This window comes from Pseudophryne corroboree, chromosome 1, assembly GCF_028390025.1.
Source record: "Pseudophryne corroboree isolate aPseCor3 chromosome 1, aPseCor3.hap2, whole genome shotgun sequence".
Classification (NCBI taxonomy): Eukaryota; Metazoa; Chordata; class Amphibia; order Anura; family Myobatrachidae; genus Pseudophryne; species Pseudophryne corroboree.
This window is the reverse complement of record NC_086444.1, coordinates 1,070,175,050-1,070,196,452: the sequence shown is the minus strand read 5'-3', so window position 1 is coordinate 1,070,196,452 and position 21,403 is coordinate 1,070,175,050. Positions and strand designations below refer to the sequence as shown.

The following is a 21,403-nucleotide window of genomic DNA, read 5'->3' as shown; positions in this document are numbered from 1 at the left end:
GTATATGCAATTGCGGGCGAATCGCGGCAAATTATCGCCGTTTTTTTAATTCGACACAATTCGACAGGTGAATTCCGGCAGGTGGCTGCCGGAATTCACCATATTCAATGAAAAACGGATTCGACATTCCCGCGGGCGAAAAAAGACCGATTTGCCGGATTTTGCCGCGAATTAAAAAAACGGGAAAAACACGGAAAAAAATGGCGTGGGGTCCCCCCTCCAAAGCATAACCAGCCTCTGGCTCTTCGAGCTGGTCCTGGTTCTAAAAATGCGGGGAAAAAATTGACAGGGGATCCCCCGTATTTTTAAAACCAGCACCGGGCTCTGCGCCTGGTGCTGGTGCAAAAAATACGGGGGGACAAAAAGATTAGGGGTCCCCCGTATTTTTTACACCAGCATCGGGCTCCACTAGCTGGACAGATAATTCCACAGCCGGGGGTCACTTTTATACAGTGCCCTGCGGCCTTGGCATTAAATATCCAACTAGTCACCCCTGGCCGGGGTACCCTGGGGGAGTGGGGACCCCTTCAATCAAGGGGTCCCCCCCCCCCAGCCACCCAAGGGCCAGGGGTGAAGCCCGAGGCTGTCCCCCCCCCATCCAAGGGCTGCGGATGGGAGGCTGATAGCCTTGAGAAAAATGTCAGAATATTGTTTTTTCCAGTAGTACTACAAGTCCCAGCAAGCCTCCCCCGCAAGCTGGTACTTGGAGAACCACAAGTACCAGCATGCGGGAGAAAAACGGGCCCGCTGGTACATGTAGTACTATTGGGAAAAAAATACCCAAATAAAAACAGGACACACACACCGTGACAAGTACAACTTTATTACACACTGCCGACACACACATACTTACCTATGTTGACACTATGTTGACTTACCTATGTTTTAAAAATACGGGGGATCCCCTGTCAAATTTTTCCCCGCATTTTTAGAACCAGGACCAGCTTGAAGAGCCCGAGGCTGGTTATGCTTTGGAGGGGGGACCCCACGCCATTTTTTTCCTTGATTTTACCGTTCCAGCTATAAAAAAATATATATATATTTTTTTTTTTAAATATATAAATAATACTTGTGGCTCCAAAAAAGACAAACCAAGTACCTAATCCCTTCTAATATAAATAGATATGCTATTACCAAAAAAAAAACCACCCAAAAAAACATGTTTTAAATTTTTTTTATTGGTTTCACCCTCCAAAGTGTGGCGGATTGAAAATGACGAATTTACTGTCTAAAAGCACTGTTATCGAATTTCCAAACTTGAATTGAATACACTTTGGTCGAATTGCAGCACTTGTATCATTGCAGAAAAGTCGAATTTGACAAAAGTCGAATTTCAAAAAGTCGAATTTTGAAAGTCCGTTTTTTTGACGGAAAGCACTGAATTGCATTGACTATTTTTTTTTTTTTTTTTTGCCAAAAATTCCCGAAATTCGACAATTTCGGGAATTCGACCGCAATTGCATATACCCCTATACTACCATTTATCTTTGTTTTATTAGAATTATCCCTTCTCTTATAGACCTACCTTGGCTCTGAAATGGATATCTATTCCTTTGGAACCTTCATAATAACATCAACACTTTTTGTGGTTTTGCTACATCTTCTAATTGAAAGTAAGAGCATGGTGAGTCCGTACAGAACAGACAAGTAAGCAAGCTGTGGGGGGTATCCGGACTCCAGGTCGACAGCAAAAAGGTCGACACACCTTAGGTCGCCGCCAATTTGTCGACACACCTTCGGTTGACAGGGACAAAAGGTCAACAGGAACAAGGTCGACATGGAAAATGGTCGACATGAGTTTTGCACGATTTTTTTCTTTTTTTGAACCTTTTCATACTTAACGATCCACGTGGACTACGATTGGAACGGTATTCTGTGCCGAGCGAAGCGGTAGCGGAGCGAAGGCACCATGCCCGAAGCATGGCGAGCGAAGCGAGCCATGCGAGCGGACGCGGTGCACTAATTGGGGTTAAGGGTCACTCTACGAAGAAAACGACACCAAAAAAACATAAAAAACTCATGTCGACCTTTTTCCATGTCGACCTTTTTTCCATGTCGACCTTGTTCCCGTCGACCTTTTGTCCATGTCGACCTAAGGCGTGCGTCGACCTAAGGTGTGTCGACCTTTTTGCTGTCGACCCTCAGTCCCAGACCCGCTGTGGGGGATTGGTCAGCGGCTCTATAGGGAAAACAATGGCGGAACCGTTGTCTTGCAGGAACAGTTTTGGAAGTTCTTTAGTTTTAAATTGATTGGGGTTTTTTTTACTTTTTTTTTTCTATTTCATTTTTTATTTTCTCTGTAGTAACAATTGAAATGTCATTAGATGATCTTTTCTGTACATTGGCAGCTGTATTGGGAAGAAGGTTGCAAATGTTCGTCTATGGCACAGGTTCTCAAACTCGGTCCTCAGGACCCCACACGATGCATGTTTTCCAGGTCTCCTCACAGGATTGCAAGTTAAATAATGAGCTCCACCTGTGGACCTTTTAAAATGTGTCAGTGAGTAATTAATACACCTGTGCACCTGCTGGGTTACCTGCAAAACATGCACTGTGTGGGGTCCTGAGGACCGAATTTGAGAACCTGTGGTCTATGGTACTGTGCATATGAGTTTTATGTAGTGTTTGGACCACGTCATTTGGAACGTTATCTGTCATTGTGCTTGGCTGAACTTCCTTGATGTTTAGCAGTACTTTGTTTTGTTTCACTTCAATTGTTTCATTTGTTTTTGTAGAGGTGGCTATTGCTATAGAATTCTATTTCCAAATAAGGCGAACACCTGTCTCAGGATCACTAAAGCTGTATAAGATTTGTATGTTCAAAGCCATCTGGCTGGGTTTCATGCATACAGTATCTCATAGAGAGCAGACTGTGGACGATAACAATTTACATGCCATGAGAAATGTTGCAAAGCCATGGGCCTGTTTCGGATTTGTACGCAAACCTTATGGTTTGCGTAGAAATCCAATGGTTAGGGAACTGCGGGTGTGCAGAACGGGTCCTGCGTGATAACTCGCAGTCCCCCATTAGCCACAGCATGATTAACATGCTGCCGTTTGGGGGGGATGGGGGTGGTGAACGGGATCATTGTACAGAGTGGAGACGTGTCACCCCCATTTTGTAAGATTCTGAGCCCAGGGTCTGTGTTGTCGGACGCAGACTTCCGGAACCAGTTCCGTCAAACAGTTCTGCGTACACGTTGGCTTACACAGACCAGCCATGGGTTGCGACCAATGGTCGTGATGCAATCTGATGCTGCGTCTTCGGACGTAGCACAGCGCTTCTCTGCGCCTGTGCAATACCCTGCGAATCGGAACCCGCCTCTCTATGCAGTACATAGAACATAAATTCAGTTATTTCAACATTTTCAATTGCCATAAGCATTGCTTGGTTGGTTGTTCAAATGCCGTATAGTAAAATCATCATTCATTTTTATAACCATTTTAAGCATGTGTCTTATTAATGTGTTCTGTATTTCAGACTTGGATTCATTGGACGGTGATGGGTCTTAGTATTAGTACGTATTTTATATTCTCCTTGGCCCTTGGAGCCGCATGTGTGAAATGCATCCCACCCGCCAACCCGTACTGGCTGTTACAGACTCATATGGCTGACCCAATGTTCTACCTCGTGTGTGTCATGTCCGTAGTTGTTGCACTCCTGCCAAGGTATGTGAGACTGTGTGTAAGCTATGTACTGCATGATGTTTGTTATGCCTGCAAAACGTGTCCAAGTCATTACATGACTTACCTAAGAGGAAAAAGAGTGTGATTCAAATAGTCGTGTACAGCCAAGTAAGTGAGCCTCAGCAGATGAGTAACTGTCGTGTGTGCTTCTGGCTGAGCTGATTGACTAATGATCTTCATTACAGATTATTTATTTGTATATTCAGGTAGGCTTAGAAATGCCGCATTGCACTCCTGTGACTGCTTTTGGCCTGTGAAAACTTTTTCTAGGATCCCTGTTGCTTGTGTTTTTTTGTTTTTCTTAGAGGAATGATTTTTTTGTTTTTCTTTCTGTGAACTTCGTTGTTGTCCTAAGAGTTTCTTAGTGCCTCTTACCCCTCAGGCTCCAGTCCTGTAGCTTTATACTAGTAAAGAATAGTATCACCTGATATCTGCCAGTTGCTGATGTGTCTCTACAGTGCCACCTCCAGCTTGTACAGCTCTACTGGTAAGGAGCACCAGCCTTTGTAACATGCTGGAGAGGAAAGAGTGTCCATGGTATTACAGATGGAATACTGGACATCCTCCCTCCTGCAGTGCCTATGAGAGACTGAGAGGAGGCATTTTATGCATTTTCCCTTTTCTGCTGCGGGGTACACTGGGCTCCACAAGGATGGACAATGGGGTGTAGAGTAGGATCTTGATCCGAGGCACCAACAGGATCAAAGCTTTGACTGTTCCCAGAATGCACAGCGCCACCTCCTCTATAACCCCGCCTTCCTGCACAGGAGCTCAGTTTTGTAGTTGGTGCTGCAGTAAGCAGGCACTTAACAGAGGGGCTGCTCCAGGCACCCCTAAGAAGAGCTTTTTTCTGAAGAAAAAGTGAAGACTTCAAGGGCAGCAGCGGTGGTAAATGTCAGGAGACATTTACTGCTGCAGCTCCAGCTCTCCCCAGCGGCGCTGTACGCTCCCGAGCCCTGGTTGCCGGGTAACTACAGCAGGAGGCTCCGGTTTTCTTCACGTCAGGCACACACGACGCGGGCTCTCCAGGATCGCGTGGCCGCGCTTCGGGAGGTGGTGAGTGGGTCCCGCTTGCATAACCCGGTCTTTATCGCGATCTGGCGCGGTCAGTGGGAGGCGGGCCGCGCGCGCTGGCAGTGGACACTGTGGCAGTACAGGCGATCCCACTAGATCACCAGGGCATGGGCGCAGGTCAGGTTTTCTCTCTAAACCAATTTACTAAGAGCCCGCAGTACCCGGTGGTTTTGCCGGCAGGGGGATAAGGCTTAGACATGAAGCCCCTCCCCCAGCCCCAGGGCACCATTTCCCGCAAATGTTCCCGTCCTGGAGTTGCATATCTGTCTCTCCCTCACTCCCCGTCAGTGTCTGGGCGCCATTATTCCTCAGCTTCACTGTTCCTGGGACTGCTTGGGCAAATCCTCCTGTGTAAAGCCACCTGGTTGTCAGTGCTGTGACTTAACATGGCACTTAAGTATTCTACCTGCCTTTTCAGTCAGTGCTACAGTAGTTAAGAAAGAGTACATTTAGTCAGGGTTTTCTAGTACAATTACCCTGTGATATACATCCACTTCTTACTGTGTAGTGTTACATCTATTGCCTATATATATATATAATATGTGGAAAAAAAGAAATAATGGAGGGCGCAATGGTGAGTATAGAATTACAAGTTTTTACTGGCATCAGTATCACTCACGTACATTTAAAATAAAAGTTAACCAGCGCGATGTAGATCATCAGTGGAGCCTCCGGAAAACCGCACCAACGAACCCCGTCGCTCACAGGATAACAGCAGCCGCTAAATCCTTCTAGCCGCACGGACTTGAATAACGGACCACACGCGCTGACACTTCAGACAATGGATCCTTGAACCTCGTCCTGCTGGCCACGCCCAACGCGTTTCGTCGTAAGACTTCGTCAGGGGGTGTGGCTAACATCAATGTCCCATACAATTTATAGCAGACCAGCATAATTGACTTTGAGCAGCATCAATAATTAAATTACATCATATAAAATGCAAATAACATCAACAAACAACATACAATATTCTTAAAACATATATGTTATCCATAGTAACAACACTGGCAGTTTTTATATAGTTTAAAATACATAAAAGATAAAATACACAATAATAAAAACAAAATAACACTAATTGTGTCAATTAAACATTTAGTATCACCTGAAAAAGTAAAACCTCCGTTTCTATGTGGTTTTTAACTCCATCTATACTGATTAGACACTATTATAAACAGGAACACAATGGAGCCAATGGCCCTACTACTATGCGTAAGAGTTAATAGCGTCTAAACAGCAAGTTTATAGTGCAGAAAATAGGTATTTAATGTAGAAAAGGGGTAATGTCATAATTTTCATTCAGCCCAAATGGGCTGATAGTATTGAGTGTATGTATCCAATACATTTCTCTCTTTCCCAATAATTTAGAGACATCACCTCCCCTACCATCCAATTCTACATGCTCAATAGCTTTAAAAGAAAAATTGCTGAGCGAACCCCCATTATAATTTAAAAAATGTCTAGGTACACTGTGATCTTTCAATTTATTAGTGATACTCCTAGTATGCTCAAGTATACGAATTTTTAAATGTCTTTTGGTTTTTCCCACGTATCTTGCACCGCAAGAACACTCTAAAAGATAAATTACGGAAGTGGTCAGGCAATTCATAAAACTTTTTATTTCCCAAGATTTTGATTTGGCACTATTCCAAATCCTCTTCCTATCTTTATCCATCAAAGGACATACCTTGCAATGATTGCATGGGAAACATCCTGTAATTTTGGTTTTGCCTAACCATGTCTCACCTGGTGTATAACTTAAATTACTTGGAGCTAATGAGTTTTTTAAGGATCTCGCTTTTTTAAATACTACTTGTGGGTCTTTAGGTAACAGGTCTTTAAGAACAGGATCAAGTGCTAAAATACCCCAGTGTTTTTGCAGAATCTTTTTAATATCATTACTTCTGGTATTATAAGTGGTAATAAAAGGCATAAAAGAGGAATCTCGTATATTACTTTTCTCTTTATACACCAATAATTGTTTCCTATCTAGGCCATCAGCTTTTTCTTTACATTTAGTAACCAGTCCAGCTGGATATTGTTTCTCTAAAAACCTTTTTTCATAAAGTGCGGCTTGCTCATTAAATTTAACTTGCTCCCCACAATTCCTCTTTAACCTCAAGAATTGCGAGTAAGGTATATTCGTTACCCACTTTTTCAAGTGACAGCTCTTAAAGTGCACATAATTGTTGCTATCAACCTTTTTAACATATGTATAGGTATTGATGCTTTTCCCAGGGGTCCAGTCTGTTGAATCAATCACCAGATCTAAAAACTCAATTTTGTTTTTCTGATAGTTTGCTGTAAATTTCAAATTGTAACGATTAATATTAAGAAAAACCATAAATTTATTAAAATCATTCTCAGTCCCCTTCCAGATAATTAGTATATCATCTATATACCTATAAAAACTATGTATAAAATCTGAAAATGGATTATTATTAAAAATCACTTCTGACTCCCATTTTCCTAAATAAAGATTGGCGAAGCTCGGGGCGTAAGGGGTCCCCATCGCACAGCCGCACAGCTGGTTAAAAAAATGGCCCTGAAATTTAAAATAATTATTGTTAAGTACGAAACGTATGCATTCAATTAGAAAGAGTCTCTGATCTTCACTTAGGGTTTCATCATTGCTCAAATAAAAGTAGATAGCTTCCAGTCCCTCTTTATGAGGAATACACGTATAGAGGGATTCTACATCAATAGTACACCAGCTATACGTGGGGTCCCAAACAATTGAATCAAGATTTCTTAAAACATGAGTAGAATCTTTGATGAAGGATTTTAAACCAAGTACATAATTTTTGATGTAAACATCAATGAATTGAGATAATTTGGATGTTGCCGAGTCAACCCCAGCAATTATAGGTCGACCAGGAGGTTTCATCAGCCGTTTATGGATCTTTGGCAAGTGGTAAAAGATCGCAAGTCTAGGATGTGGATTATATATATAATTGATCTCTTCTCTGCTTAAACAACCCTTCTTAAAACCATCTTCCAATAGTAGTCTAATATCTTCAACAATTCTCTGAGTAGGATCAGAGGTTAATTTAGCATAAGTAATCACATCACCTAATAATCTAAAGGACTCTTCCAAATAATCAGTTCTATTCAAAATAACCACACCTCCACCCTTATCGGCCATCTTAATTATAATATTATTTTCTCTGACGTCCTAGTGGATGCTGGGACTCCGTCAGGACCATGGGGATTAGCGGCTCCGCAGGAGACAGGGCACAAAAATAAAAGCTTTAGGACTAGGTGGTGTGCACTGGCTCCTCCCCCTATGACCCTCCTCCAAGCCTTAGTTAGGTTTTTGTGCCCGTCCGAGCAGGGTGCAATCTAGGTGGCTCTCCTAAAGAGCTGCTTAGAAAAAGTTATTAGGTTTTTTATTTTCAGTGAGTCCTGCTGGCAACAGGCTCACTGCAACGAGGGACTTAGGGGAGAAGAAGTGAACTCACCTGCGTGCAGGATGGATTGGCTTCTTAGGCTACTGGACACCATTAGCTCCAGAGGGATCGAACACAGGCCCAGCCATGGAGTCCGGTCCCGGAGCCGCGCCGCCGACCCCCTTGCAGATGCCGAAAAGTGAAGAGGTCCAGAAACCGGCGGCAGAAGACTTTTCAGTCTTCATGAGGTAGTGCACAGCACTGCAGCTGTGCGCCATTGTTGTCAGCACACTTCACACCAGCGGTCACTGAGGGTGCAGGGCGCTGGGGGGGGGGCGCCCTGGGCAGCAATGATAATACCCCTGGGGCTATATGGATGTATTTAACCCCTGCCAGGTCTCACAAACACCGGGAGAAGAGCCCGCCGAAATAGGGGGCGGGGCCTATCTCCTCAGCACACAGCGCCATTTTCCTGCACAGCTCCGCTGCGAGGAAGGCTCCCAGGACTCTCCCCTGCACTGCACTACAGAAACAGGGTAAAAAAACAGAGAGGGGGGGCACTTTTTTGGCGATATTGATATATTAAGCTGCTATAAAGGAAACAACACTTCTGTAGGGTTGTTCCTATATATTTATAGCGCTTGGGTGTGTGCTGGCAAACTCTCCCTCTGTCTCCCCAAAGGGCTAGTGGGGTCCTGTCTTCGATAAGAGCATTCCCTGTGTGTCTGCTGTGTGTCGGTACGTGTGTGTCGACATGTATGAGGACGATGTTGGTGTGGAGGCGGAGCAATTGCCGGTAATGGTGATGTCACCCCCTAGGGAGTCGACACCGGAATGGATGGCTTTGTTTATGGAATTACGTGATAATGTCAGCACGTTACAAAAATCAGTTGACGACATGAGACGGCCGGCAAACCAGTTAGTACCTGTCCAGGCGTCTCAGACACCGTCAGGGGCTGTAAAACGCCCTTTACCTCAGTCGGTCGACACAGACCCAGACACGGACACCGAATCTAGTGTCGACGGTGAAGAAACAAACGTATTTTCCAGTAGGGCCACACGTTATATGATCACGGCAATGAAGGAGGCTTTGCATATCTCTGATACTGCAAGTACCACAAAAAGGGGTATTATGTGGGGTCTGAAAAAACTACCTGTAGTTTTTCCTGAATCAGAGGAATTGAATGAAGTGTGTGATGAAGCGTGGGTTAACCCCGATAGAAAACTGCTAATTTCAAAGAAGTTATTGGCATTATATCCTTTCCCGCCAGAGGTTAGGGCGCGCTGGGAAACACCCCCTAGGGTGGATAAGGCACTCACACGCTTATCAAAACAAGTGGCGTTACCGTCTCCTGAAACGGCCGCCCTCAAGGATCCAGCTGATAGGAGGCTGGAAACTACCCTGAAAAGTATATACACTCATACTGGTGTTATACTGCGACCAGCCATCGCCTCTGCATGGATGTGCAGTGCTGGGGTGGTTTGGTCGGATTCCCTGACTGAAAATATTGATACCCTGGATAGGGACAGTATTTTATTGACTATAGAGCAATTAAAGGATGCTTTTCTTTATATGCGAGATGCTCAGAGGGATATTTGCACTCTGGCATCGAGAGTAAGTGCGATGTCCATATCTGCCAGAAGAAGTTTATGGACGCGACAGTGGTCAGGTGATGCGGATTCCAAACGGCATATGGAAGTATTGCCGTATAAAGGGGAGGAATTATTTGGGGTCGGTCTATCGGATTTGGTGGCCACGGCAACAGCCGGGAAATCCACCTTTTTACCTCAGGTCCCCTCCCAACAGAAAAAGACACCGTCTTTTCAGCCGCAGTCCTTTCGTTCCTATAAGAACAAGCGGGCAAAAGGACAGTCATATCTGCCCCGAGGCAAAGGAAAGGGTAAGAGAGTGCACCAAGCAGCTCCCTCCCAGGAGCAGAAGCCCTCCCCGGCTTCTGCAAAGCCCTCAGCATGACGTTGGGGCTTTACAAGCGGACTCAGGGGCGGTGGGGGGTCGACTCAAGAATTTCAGCGCACAGTGGGCTCACTCACAGGTGGACCCCTGGATCCTGCAGGTAGTATCTCAGGGTTACAGGTTGGAATTCGAGAAGTCTCCCCCTCGCCGGTTCCTAAAGTCTGCTCTGCCAACGTCTCCCTCAGACAGGGCGACGGTATTGGAAGCCATTCACAAGCTGTATTCTCAGCAGGTGATAGTCAAGGTACCCCTCCTACAACAGGGAAAGGGGTATTATTCCACACTATTTGTGGTACCGAAGCCGGACGGCTCGGTAAGACCTATTCTAAATCTGAAATCTTTGAACCTGTACATACAAAAATTCAAGTTCAAGATGGAGTCACTCAGAGCAGTGATAGCGAATCTGGAAGAAGGGGACTTTATGGTGTCCCTGGACATCAAGGATGCTTACCTGCATGTCCCAATTTGCCCTTCACATCAAGGGTACCTCAGGTTCGTGGTGCAAAACTGTCATTATCAGTTTCAGACGCTGCCGTTTGGATTGTCCACGGCACCTCGGGTCTTTACCAAGGTAATGGCCGAAATGATGTTTCTTCTGCGAAGAAAAGGCGTATTAATTATCCCTTACTTGGACGATCTCCTGATAAGGGCAAGGTCCAGAGAACAGCTGGGGGACGTAGTAGCACTAACCCAAGTAGTGCTGCAACAGCACGGGTGGATTCTGAATTTTCCAAAATCTCAATTGACCCCGACGACACGTCTGCTGTTCCTGGGAATGATTCTGGACACGGTTCAGAAAAAGGTGTTTCTTCCGGAGGAGAAAGCCAGGGAGTTATCCGAACTTGTCAGGAACCTCCTAAAACCAGGAAAAGTGTCTGTGCATCAATGCACAAGAGTCCTGGGAAAAATGGTGGCTTCTTACGAAGCGATTCCATTCGGCAGATTCCACGCACGAACTTTTCAGTGGGATCTGCTGGACAAATGGTCCGGATCGCATCTGCAGATGCATCAGCGGATAACTTTGTCTCCACGGAGAAGGGTGTCTCTTCTGTGGTGGTTGCAGAGTGCTCATCTGTTAGAGGGCCGCAGATTCGGCATACAGGACTGGGTCCTGGTGACCACGGATGCCAGTCTGAGAGGCTGGGGAGCGGTCACACAGGGAAGAAACTTCCAGGGAGTGTGGTCAAGCCTGGAGGTGTCTCTTCACATAAATATACTGGAGCTAAGAGCGATTTACAATGCTCTAAGCCTAGCAAAACCCCTGCTTCAGGGTCAGCCGGTGTTGATCCAGTCGGACAACATCACGGCAGTCGCCCACGTAAACAGACAGGGCGGCACAAGAAGCAGGAGGGCAATGGCAGAAGCTGCAAGGATTCTTCGCTGGGCGGAAGATCATGTGATAGCACTGTCAGCAGTGTTCATTCCGGGAGTGGACAACTGGGAAGCGGACTTCCTCAGCAGACACGATCTACACCCGGGAGAGTGGGGACTTCATCCAGAAGTCTTCCACATGATTGTGAACCGTTGGGAAAAACCAAAGGTGGATATGATGGCGTCCCGCCTCAACAAATAACTGGACAGGTATTGCGCCAGGTCAAGAGACCCTCAGGCAATAGCTGTGGACGCTCTGGTAACACCGTGGGTGTTCCAGTCAGTGTATGTGTTTCCTCCTCTGCCTCTCATACCAAAAGTACTGGGAATTATACGGCAAAGGGGAGTAAGAACGATACTCGTGGCTCCGGATTGGCCAAGAAGAACTTGGTACCCGGAACTTCAGGAGATGCTCACGGAAGATCCGTGGCCTCTACCTCTAAGATGGGACCTGCTTCAGCAGGGACCGTGTCTATTCCAAGACTTACCGCGGCTGCGTTTGACGGCATGGCGGTTGAACGCCGAATTCTAAGGGAAAAAGGCATTCCGGAAGAGGTCATCCCTACCCTGGTAAAAGCCAGGAAGGAGGTGACTGCACAACATTATCACCGCATTTGGAGAAAATATGTTGCGTGGTGTGAGGCCAGGAAGGCCCCGACGGAGGAATTTCAACTGGGTCGATTCCTACATTTCCTGCAAACAGGATTGTCTATGGGCCTCAAATTAGGGTCCATTAAGGTTCAAATTTCGGCCCTGTCGATTTTCTTCCAGAAAGAATTGGCTTCAGTTCCTGAAGTCCAGACTTTTGTAAAAGGATTTTCTCAAATCCCATTGGTTTGAGCCACTCAAATCGGTGGATTTGAAATATCTTACATGGAAAGTAACCATGCTACTGGCCCTGGCTTCAGCCAGGAGAGTGTCAGAATTGGCGGCTTTATCGTATAAAAGCCCATATCTGATTTTCCATTCGGACAGGGCAGAACTGCGGACGCGTCCTCAGTTTCTGCCTAAGGTGGTTTCAGCGTTTCACCTGAACCAGCCTATTGTGGTGCCTGCGGCTACTAGCGATTTGGAGGATTCCAAGTTGCTGGATGTTGTCAGGGCATTGAAAATATATATTTCAAGGACGGCTGGAGTCAGAAAATCTGGCTCGCTGTTTTTACTGTATGCACCCAACAAGCTGGGTGCTCCTGCTTCTAAGCAGACGATTGCTCGTTGGATTTGTAGCACAATTCAACTTGCACATTCTGTGGCAGGCCTGCCACAGCCTAAATCTATCAAGGCCCATTCCACAAGGAAGGTGGGCTCATCTTGGGCGGCTGCCCGAGGGGTCTCGGCATTACAACTCTGCCGAGCAGCTACGTGGTCGGGGGAGAACACGTTTGTAAAATTCTACAAATTTGATACCCTGGCTAAAGAGGACCTGGAGTTCTCTCATTCGGTGCTGCAGAGTCATCCGCACTCTCCCGCCCGTTTGGGAGCTTTGGTATAATCCCCATGGTCCTGACGGAGTCCCAGCATCCACTAGGACGTCAGAGAAAATAAGATTTTACTTACCGATAAATCTATTTCTTGTAGTCCGTAGTGGATGCTGGGCGCCCATCCCAAGTGCGGATTGTCTGCAATACTTGTACATAGTTATTGTTACAAAAAAATCGGGTTGTTCTTGTTGTGAGCCGTCTGTTCAGAGGCTCCTACGTTTGTCATACTGTTAACTGGGTTCAGATCACAAGTTGTACGGTGTGATTGGTGTGGCTGGTATGAGTCTTACCCGGGATTCAAAATCCTTCCTTATTGTGTACGCTCGTCCGGGCACAGTATCCTAACTGAGGCTTGGAGGAGGGTCATAGGGGGAGGAGCCAGTGCACACCACCTAGTCCTAAAGCTTTTATTTTTGTGCCCTGTCTCCTGCGGAGCCGCTAATCCCCATGGTCCTGACGGAGTCCCAGCATCCACTACGGACTACGAGAAATAGATTTATCGGTAAGTAAAATCTTATTATTTTCCTCAAGTTCCATAATGGCTTTTCTTTCTTCTTTATCCAAATTATCTTTACACCTTTTATCACTCTGACATAATGTATCCAAATCTTTTAAAATGAGCTTAGAGAAAGTCTCAATATAGCTACCACGAGATTCTAGTGGGTAATAGTTAGAGCCTCTTTTCAAACCTGTAAAATTCTGGATATCCTCATTATACACCTTCTTTTTATCCACACTGTCATTTTTAACAAAATGCCTCTTTAAGGTCAAAGTTCTAACGAATTTATTGGCATCTATAAACAGCTCAAAATTATTGGGACCTACATTAGGAGCAAATGATAAACCTTTCTGCAATAATCTAATTTCACTCTGTTTTAATTCATAATCTGACAGATTAAAAATCCCAGTTAATAATTCTGCTTTCTCTGTTTGTTTGTTCTTTCCTCCTCTTTTTCCTCTCTTATTTCTTCTTGTATTTTTCGTTTTAGTCCTGATCTTGGGCTGTATGACCCTGCTGTCACATTGGTTTCTATCCGATTCCTCCAGTTTTGATCTCTCCTCACAAAATCCTTCTTAAACCCTTCCCTTCTATTAGGAGTACTCAAGGGGGCATATTTATTAGTTAAAGGGATATCCACTCTATCATCATAAATTGGCTTTCTATATTTCCTAGACGGAATCTGCTGCCAGCCATTATCTCTGTAATTATTCCTATTTTGTTCCCTGTTGCTATATGCAGACTCATTATGTCTATAGGCAATTCTATTTATATTGTTACCATTCCAATTTCTCACATTACCATTCTTATAATCCAAAAGATCACGCTGGAATTTCCTAACTTTAGTGTCTATGACCTCTTTCTCAATTTTTTTAATCCTAGAATCACTATCTATTCTTAAATCTTTAAATTCTCTTATTTCTTTAATGGGTTCTGTTTTTTTGTTGATCTCAAATTCCAGCGTGATCTTTTGGATTATAAGAATGGTAATGTGAGAAATTGGAATGGTAACAATATAAATAGAATTGCCTATAGACATAATGAGTCTGCATATAGCAACAGGGAACAAAATAGGAATAATTACAGAGATAATGACTGGCAGCAGATTCCGTCTAGGAAATATAGAAAGCCAATTTATGATGATAGAGTGGAGATCCCTTTAACTAATAAATATGCCCCCTTGAGTACTCCTAATAGAAGGGAAGGGTTTAAGAAGGATTTTGTGAGGAGAGATCAAAACTGGAGGAATCGGATAGAAACCAATGTGACAGCAGGGTCATACAGCCCAAGATCAGGACTAAAACGAAAAATACAAGAAGAAATAAGAGAGGAAAAAGAGGAGGAAAGAACAAACAAACAGAGAAAGCAGAATTATTAACTGGGATTTTTAATCTGTCAGATTATGAATTAAAACAGAGTGAAATTAGATTATTGCAGAAAGGTTTATCATTTGCTCCTAATGTAGGTCCCAATAATTTTGAGCTGTTTATAGATGCCAATAAATTCGTTAGAACTTTGACCTTAAAGAGGCATTTTGTTAAAAATGACAGTGTGGATAAAAAGAAGGTGTATAATGAGGATATCCAGAATTTTACAGGTTTGAAAAGAGGCTCTAACTATTACCCACTAGAATCTCGTGGTAGCTATATTGAGACTTTCTCTAAGCTCATTTTAAAAGATTTGGATACATTATGTCAGAGTGATAAAAGGTGTAAAGATAATTTGGATAAAGAAGAAAGAAAAGCCATTATGGAACTTGAGGAAAATAATAATATTATAATTAAGATGGCCGATAAGGGTGGAGGTGTGGTTATTTTGAATAGAACTGATTATTTGGAAGAGTCCTTTAGATTATTAGGTGATGTGATTACTTATGCTAAATTAACCTCTGATCCTACTCAGAGAATTGTTGAAGATATTAGACTACTATTGGAAGATGGTTTTAAGAAGGGTTGTTTAAGCAGAGAAGAGATCAATTATATATATAATCCACATCCTAGACTTGCGATCTTTTACCACTTGCCAAAGATCCATAAACGGCTGATGAAACCTCCTGGTCGACCTATAATTGCTGGGGTTGACTCGGCAACATCCAAATTATCTCAATTCATTGATGTTTACATCAAAAATTATGTACTTGGTTTAAAATCCTTCATCAAAGATTCTACTCATGTTTTAAGAAATCTTGATTCAATTGTTTGGGACCCCACGTATAGCTGGTGTACTATTGATGTAGAATCCCTCTATACGTGTATTCCTCATAAAGAGGGACTGGAAGCTATCTACTTTTATTTGAGCAATGATGAAACCCTAAGTGAAGATCAGAGACTCTTTCTAATTGAATGCATACGTTTCGTACTTAACAATAATTATTTTAAATTTCAGGGCCATTTTTTTAACCAGCTGTGCGGCTGTGCGATGGGGACCCCTTACGCCCCGAGCTTCGCCAATCTTTATTTAGGAAAATGGGAGTCAGAAGTGATTTTTAATAATAATCCATTTTCAGATTTTATACATAGTTTTTATAGGTATATAGATGATATACTAATTATCTGGAAGGGGACTGAGAATGATTTTAATAAATTTATGGTTTTTCTTAATATTAATCGTTACAATTTGAAATTTACAGCAAACTATCAGAAAAACAAAATTGAGTTTTTAGATCTGGTGATTGATTCAACAGACTGGACCCCTGGGAAAAGCATCAATACCTATACATATGTTAAAAAGGTTGATAGCAACAATTATGTGCACTTTAAGATCTGTCACTTGAAAAAGTGGGTAACGAATATACCTTACTCGCAATTCTTGAGGTTAAAGAGGAATTGTGGGGAGCAAGTTAAATTTAATGAGCAAGCCGCACTTTATGAAAAAAGGTTTTTAGAGAAACAATATCCAGCTGGACTGGTTACTAAATGTAAAGAAAAAGCTGATGGCCTAGATAGGAAACAATTATTGGTGTATAAAGAGAAAAGTAATATACGAGATTCCTCTTTTATGCCTTTTATTACCACTTATAATACCAGAAGTAATGATATTAAAAAGATTCTGCAAAAACACTGGGGTATTTTAGCACTTGATCCTGTTCTTAAAGACCTGTTACCTAAAGACCCACAAGTAGTATTTAAAAAAGCGAGATCCTTAAAAAACTCATTAGCTCCAAGTAATTTAAGCTATACACCAGGTGAGACATGGTTAGGCAAAACCAAAATTACAGGATGTTTCCCATGCAATCATTGCAAGGTATGTCCTTTGATGGATAAAGATAGGAAGAGGATTTGGAATAGTGCCAAATCAAAATCTTGGGAAATAAAAAGTTTTATGAATTGCCTGACCACTTCCGTAATTTATCTTTTAGAGTGTTCTTGCGGTGCAAGATACGTGGGAAAAACCAAAAGACATTTAAAAATTCGTATACTTGAGCATACTAGGAGTATCACTAATAAATTGAAAGATCACAGTGTACCTAGACATTTTTTAAATTGTAATGGGGGTTCGCTCAGCAATTTTTCTTTTAAAGCTATTGAGCATGTAGAATTAGATGATAGGGGAGGTGATGTCTCTAAATTATTGGGAAAGAGAGAAATGTATTGGATACATACACTCAATACTATCAGCCCATTTGGGCTGAATGAAAATTATGACATTACCCCTTTTCTACATTAAATACCTATTTTCTGCACTATAAACTTGCTGTTTAGACGCTATTAACTCTTACGCATAGTAGTAGGGCCATTGGCTCCATTGTGTTCCTGTTTATAATAGTGTCTAATCAGTATAGATGGAGTTAAAAACCACATAGAAACGGAGGTTTTACTTTTTCAGGTGATACTAAATGTTTAATTGACACAATTAGTGTTATTTTGTTTTTATTATTATTGTGTATTTTATCTTTTATGTATTTTAAACTATATAAAAACTGCCAGTGTTGTTACTATGGATAACATATATGTTTTAAGAATATTGTATGTTGTTTGTTGATGTTATTTGCATTTTATATGATGTAATTTAATTATTGATGCTGCTCAAAGTCAATTATGCTGGTCTGCTATAAATTGTATGGGACATTGATGTTAGCCACACCCCCTGACGAAGTCTTACGACGAAACGCGTTGGGCGTGGCCAGCAGGACGAGGTTCAAGGATCCATTGTCTGAAGTGTCAGCGCGTGTGGTCCGTTATTCAAGTCCGTGCGGCTAGAAGGATTTAGCGGCTGCTGTTATCCTGTGAGCGACGGGGTTCGTTGGTGCGGTTTTCCGGAGGCTCCACTGATGATCTACATCGCGCTGGTTAACTTTTATTTTAAATGTACGTGAGTGATACTGATGCCAGTAAAAACTTGTAATTCTATACTCACCATTGCGCCCTCCATTATTTCTTTTTTTCACATGTGCTGAGGAGTACGGGTTTACTCCTAGAGGAGGACTGCTGCAAAAGTACATTTGGACTGATATATATTTCAAAGACTCTGTGTGAGATTGCGCGACATCTTTTCTATATATATATATATATATATATATATATATATATATATATATATATATATATATTTCTCTGACGTCCTAGTGGATGCTGGGAACTCCGTAAGGACCATGGGGAATAGCGGCTCCGCAGGAGACTGGGCACAAAAGTAAAAGCTTTAGGACTACCTGGTGTGCACTGGCTCCTCCCCCTATGACCCTCCTCCAAGCCTCAGTTAGATTTTTGTGCCCGAACGAGAAGGGTGCACACTAGGTGGCTCTCCTGAGCTGCTTAGTGAAAAAGTTTAAGTATAGGTTTTTTATTTTCAGTGAGTCCTGCTGGCAACAGGTTCACTGCACCGAGGGACTAAGGGGAGAAGAAGCGAACTCACCTGCGTGCAGAGTGGATTGGGCTTCTTAGGCTACTGGACATTAGCTCCAGAGGGACGATCACAGGCCCCCTTACAGAGACAGAAGAGGTCCGGGAAATCGGCGGCAGAAGACGTCCTGTCTTCAATAAGGTAGCGCACAGCACCGCAGCTGTGCGCCATTGCTCTCAGCACACTTCACACTCCGGTCACTGAGGGTGCAGGGCGCTGGGGGGGGGCGCCCTGAGACGCAATAAAAACACCTTAGATGGCGAAAAATACATCACATATAGCTCCTGGGCTATATGGATGCATTTAACCCCTGCCAGTTTTTCCTTAAAAAAGCGGGAGAAAGGCCGCCGAGAAGGGGGCGGAGCCTATCTCCTCAGCACACAAGCGCCATTTTCCCTCACAGCTCCGCTGGAAGGACGTCTCCCTGACTCTCCCCTGCAGTCCTGCACTACAGAAACAGGGTAAAACAAGAGAGGGGGGGCACTAATTTGGCAGATTAATCAATACAGCAGCTATATAAGGGAAAAACACTTATATAAGGTTATCCCTGTATATATATATATATATATATATATATATATAGCGCTCTGGTGTGTGCTGGCAAACTCTCCCTCTGTCTCCCCAAAGGGCTAGTGGGGTCCTGTCCTCTATCAGAGCATTCCCTGTGTGTGTGCTGTGTGTCGGTACGTTGTGTCGACATGTATGAGGAGGAAAATGGTATGGAGGCGGAGCAATTGCCTGTAATAGTGATGTCACCCCCTAGGGAGTCGACACCTGACTGGATGGTCTTATGGAAGGAATTACGTGATAGCGTCAGCACTTTACAAAAGACTGTTGACGACATGAGACAGCCGGCAAATCAGTTATTACCTGTCCAGGCGTCTCAAACACCGTCAGGGGCTCTAAAGCGCCCGTTACCTCAGATGGTTGACACAGACACGGACACTGACTCCAGTGTCGACGGTGAGGAAACAAACGTGTTTTCCAGTAGGGCCACACGTTACATGATCACGGCAATGAAGGAGGTTTTGAACATTTCTGATACTACAAGTACCACAAAAAAGGGTATTATGTGGGGTGTGAAAAAACTACCCGTAGTTTTTCCTGAATCAGATGAATTAAATGAGGTGTGTGATGAAGCGTGGGTTTCCCCCGATAAAAAACTGCTAATTTCTAAAAAATTATTGGCATTATACCCTTTCCCGCCAGAGGTTAGGGCGCGTTGGGAAACACCCCCTAGGGTAGATAAGTCGCTCACACGCTTATCAAAACAAGTGGCGTTACCGTCTCCTGATACGGCCGCCCTCAAGGAGCCAGCTGATAGGAAGCTGGAAAATATCCTAAAAAGTATATACACACATACTGGTGTTATACTGCGACCAGCAATCGCCTCAGCCTGGATGTGCAGTGCTGGGGTGGCTTGGTCGGATTCCCTGACTGAAAATATTGATACCCTGGACAGGGACAGTATATTATTGACTATAGAGCATTTAAAGGATGCATTTCTATATATGCGAGATGCACAGAGGGATATTTGCACTCTGGCATCAAGAGTAAGTGCGCTGTCCATTTCTGCCAGAAGAGGGTTATGGACGCGGCAGTGGTCAGGTGATGCGGATTCCAAACGGCATATGGAAGTATTGCCGTATAAAGGGGAAGAGTTATTTGGGGTCGGTCTATCGGACCTGGTGGCCACGGCAACGGCTGGGAAATCCACCTTTTTACCCCAGGTCACCTCTCAGCAGAAAAAGACACCGTCTTTTCAGGCTCAGTCCTTTCGTCCCCATAAGGGCAAGCGGGCAAAAGGCCACTCATATCTGCCCCGGGGCAGAGGAAGGGGAAAAAGACTGCAGCAGGCAGCCTCTTCCCAGGAACAGAAGCCCTCCCCCGCTTCTGCCAAGTCCTCAGCATGACGCTGGGGCCTTACAAGCGGACTCAGGTACGGTGGGGGGTCGTCTCAAGAATTTCAGCGCGCAGTGGGCTCACTCGCAAGTGGACCCCTGGATCCTGCAGGTAGTATCTCAGGGGTACAAATTGGAATTTGAGACGTCTCCCCCTCGCCGGTTCCTGAAGTCTGCTTTACCAACGTCTCCCTCCGACAGGGAGGCGGTATTGGAAGCCATTCACAAGCTGTATTCCCAGCAGGTGATAATCAAGGTACCCCTCCTACAACAGGGAAAGGGGTATTATTCCACGCTGTTTGTGGTACCGAAGCCTGACGGCTCGGTGAGACCTATTTTAAATCTGAAATCCTTGAGCACTTACATACAAAGGTTCAAATTCAAGATGGAGTCACTCAGAGCAGTGATAGCGAACCTGGAAGAAGGGGACTATATGGTGTCTCTGGACATCAAGGATGCATACCTCCATGTCCCAATTTGCCCTTCTCACCAAGGGTACCTCAGGTTTGTGGTACAGAACTGTCACTATCAGTTTCAGACGCTGCCGTTTGGATTGTCCACGGCACCCCGGGTCTTTACCAAGGTAATGGCCGAAATGATGATTCTTCTTCGAAGAAAAGGCGTCTTAATTATCCCTTACTTGGACGATCTCCTGATAAGGGCAAGGTCCAGGGAACAGTTAGAGGTCGGAGTAGCACTATCTCAAGTAGTACTACGACAGCACGGGTGGATTCTAAATATTCCAAAATCGCAGCTGATTCCGACGACACGTCTGCTGTTCCTAGGGATGATTCTGGACACAGTCCAGAAAAAGGTGTTTCTCCCGGAGGAGAAAGCCAGAGAGTTATCCGAGCTAGTCAGGAACCTCCTAAAACCAGGCCAAGTGTCAGTGCATCAATGCACAAGGGTCCTGGGAAAAATGGTGGCTTCTTACGAAGCGATTCCATTCGGCAGATTCCACGCAAGAACTTTTCAGTGGGATCTGCTGGACAAATGGTCCGGATCGCATCTTCAGATGCATCAGCGGATAACCCTGTCTCCAAGGACAAGAGTGTCTCTCCTGTGGTGGTTGCAGAGTGCTCATCTTCTAGAGGGCCGCAGATTCGGCATTCAGGACTGGGTCCTGGTGACCACGGATGCCAGCCTGAGAGGCTGGGGAGCAGTCACACAGGGAAGAAATTTCCAGGGCT

General features: G+C 44.1%; 1 protein-coding gene across 1 annotated transcript in view; it reads left to right on the top strand.

Annotated features, from left to right (window-relative positions):
• Window positions 1–21,403, top strand: part of ATP10D (ATPase phospholipid transporting 10D (putative)) — a 226,649-nt gene that overhangs the window by 188,338 nt on the left and 16,908 nt on the right. Inside the window, exons 21-22 of the mRNA XM_063920975.1 lie at window positions 1,520–1,624; window positions 3,482–3,669. Coding sequence (XP_063777045.1) covers window positions 1,520–1,624; window positions 3,482–3,669 — 293 coding nt within the window. The remainder of the gene's footprint in view (window positions 1–1,519; window positions 1,625–3,481; window positions 3,670–21,403) is intronic.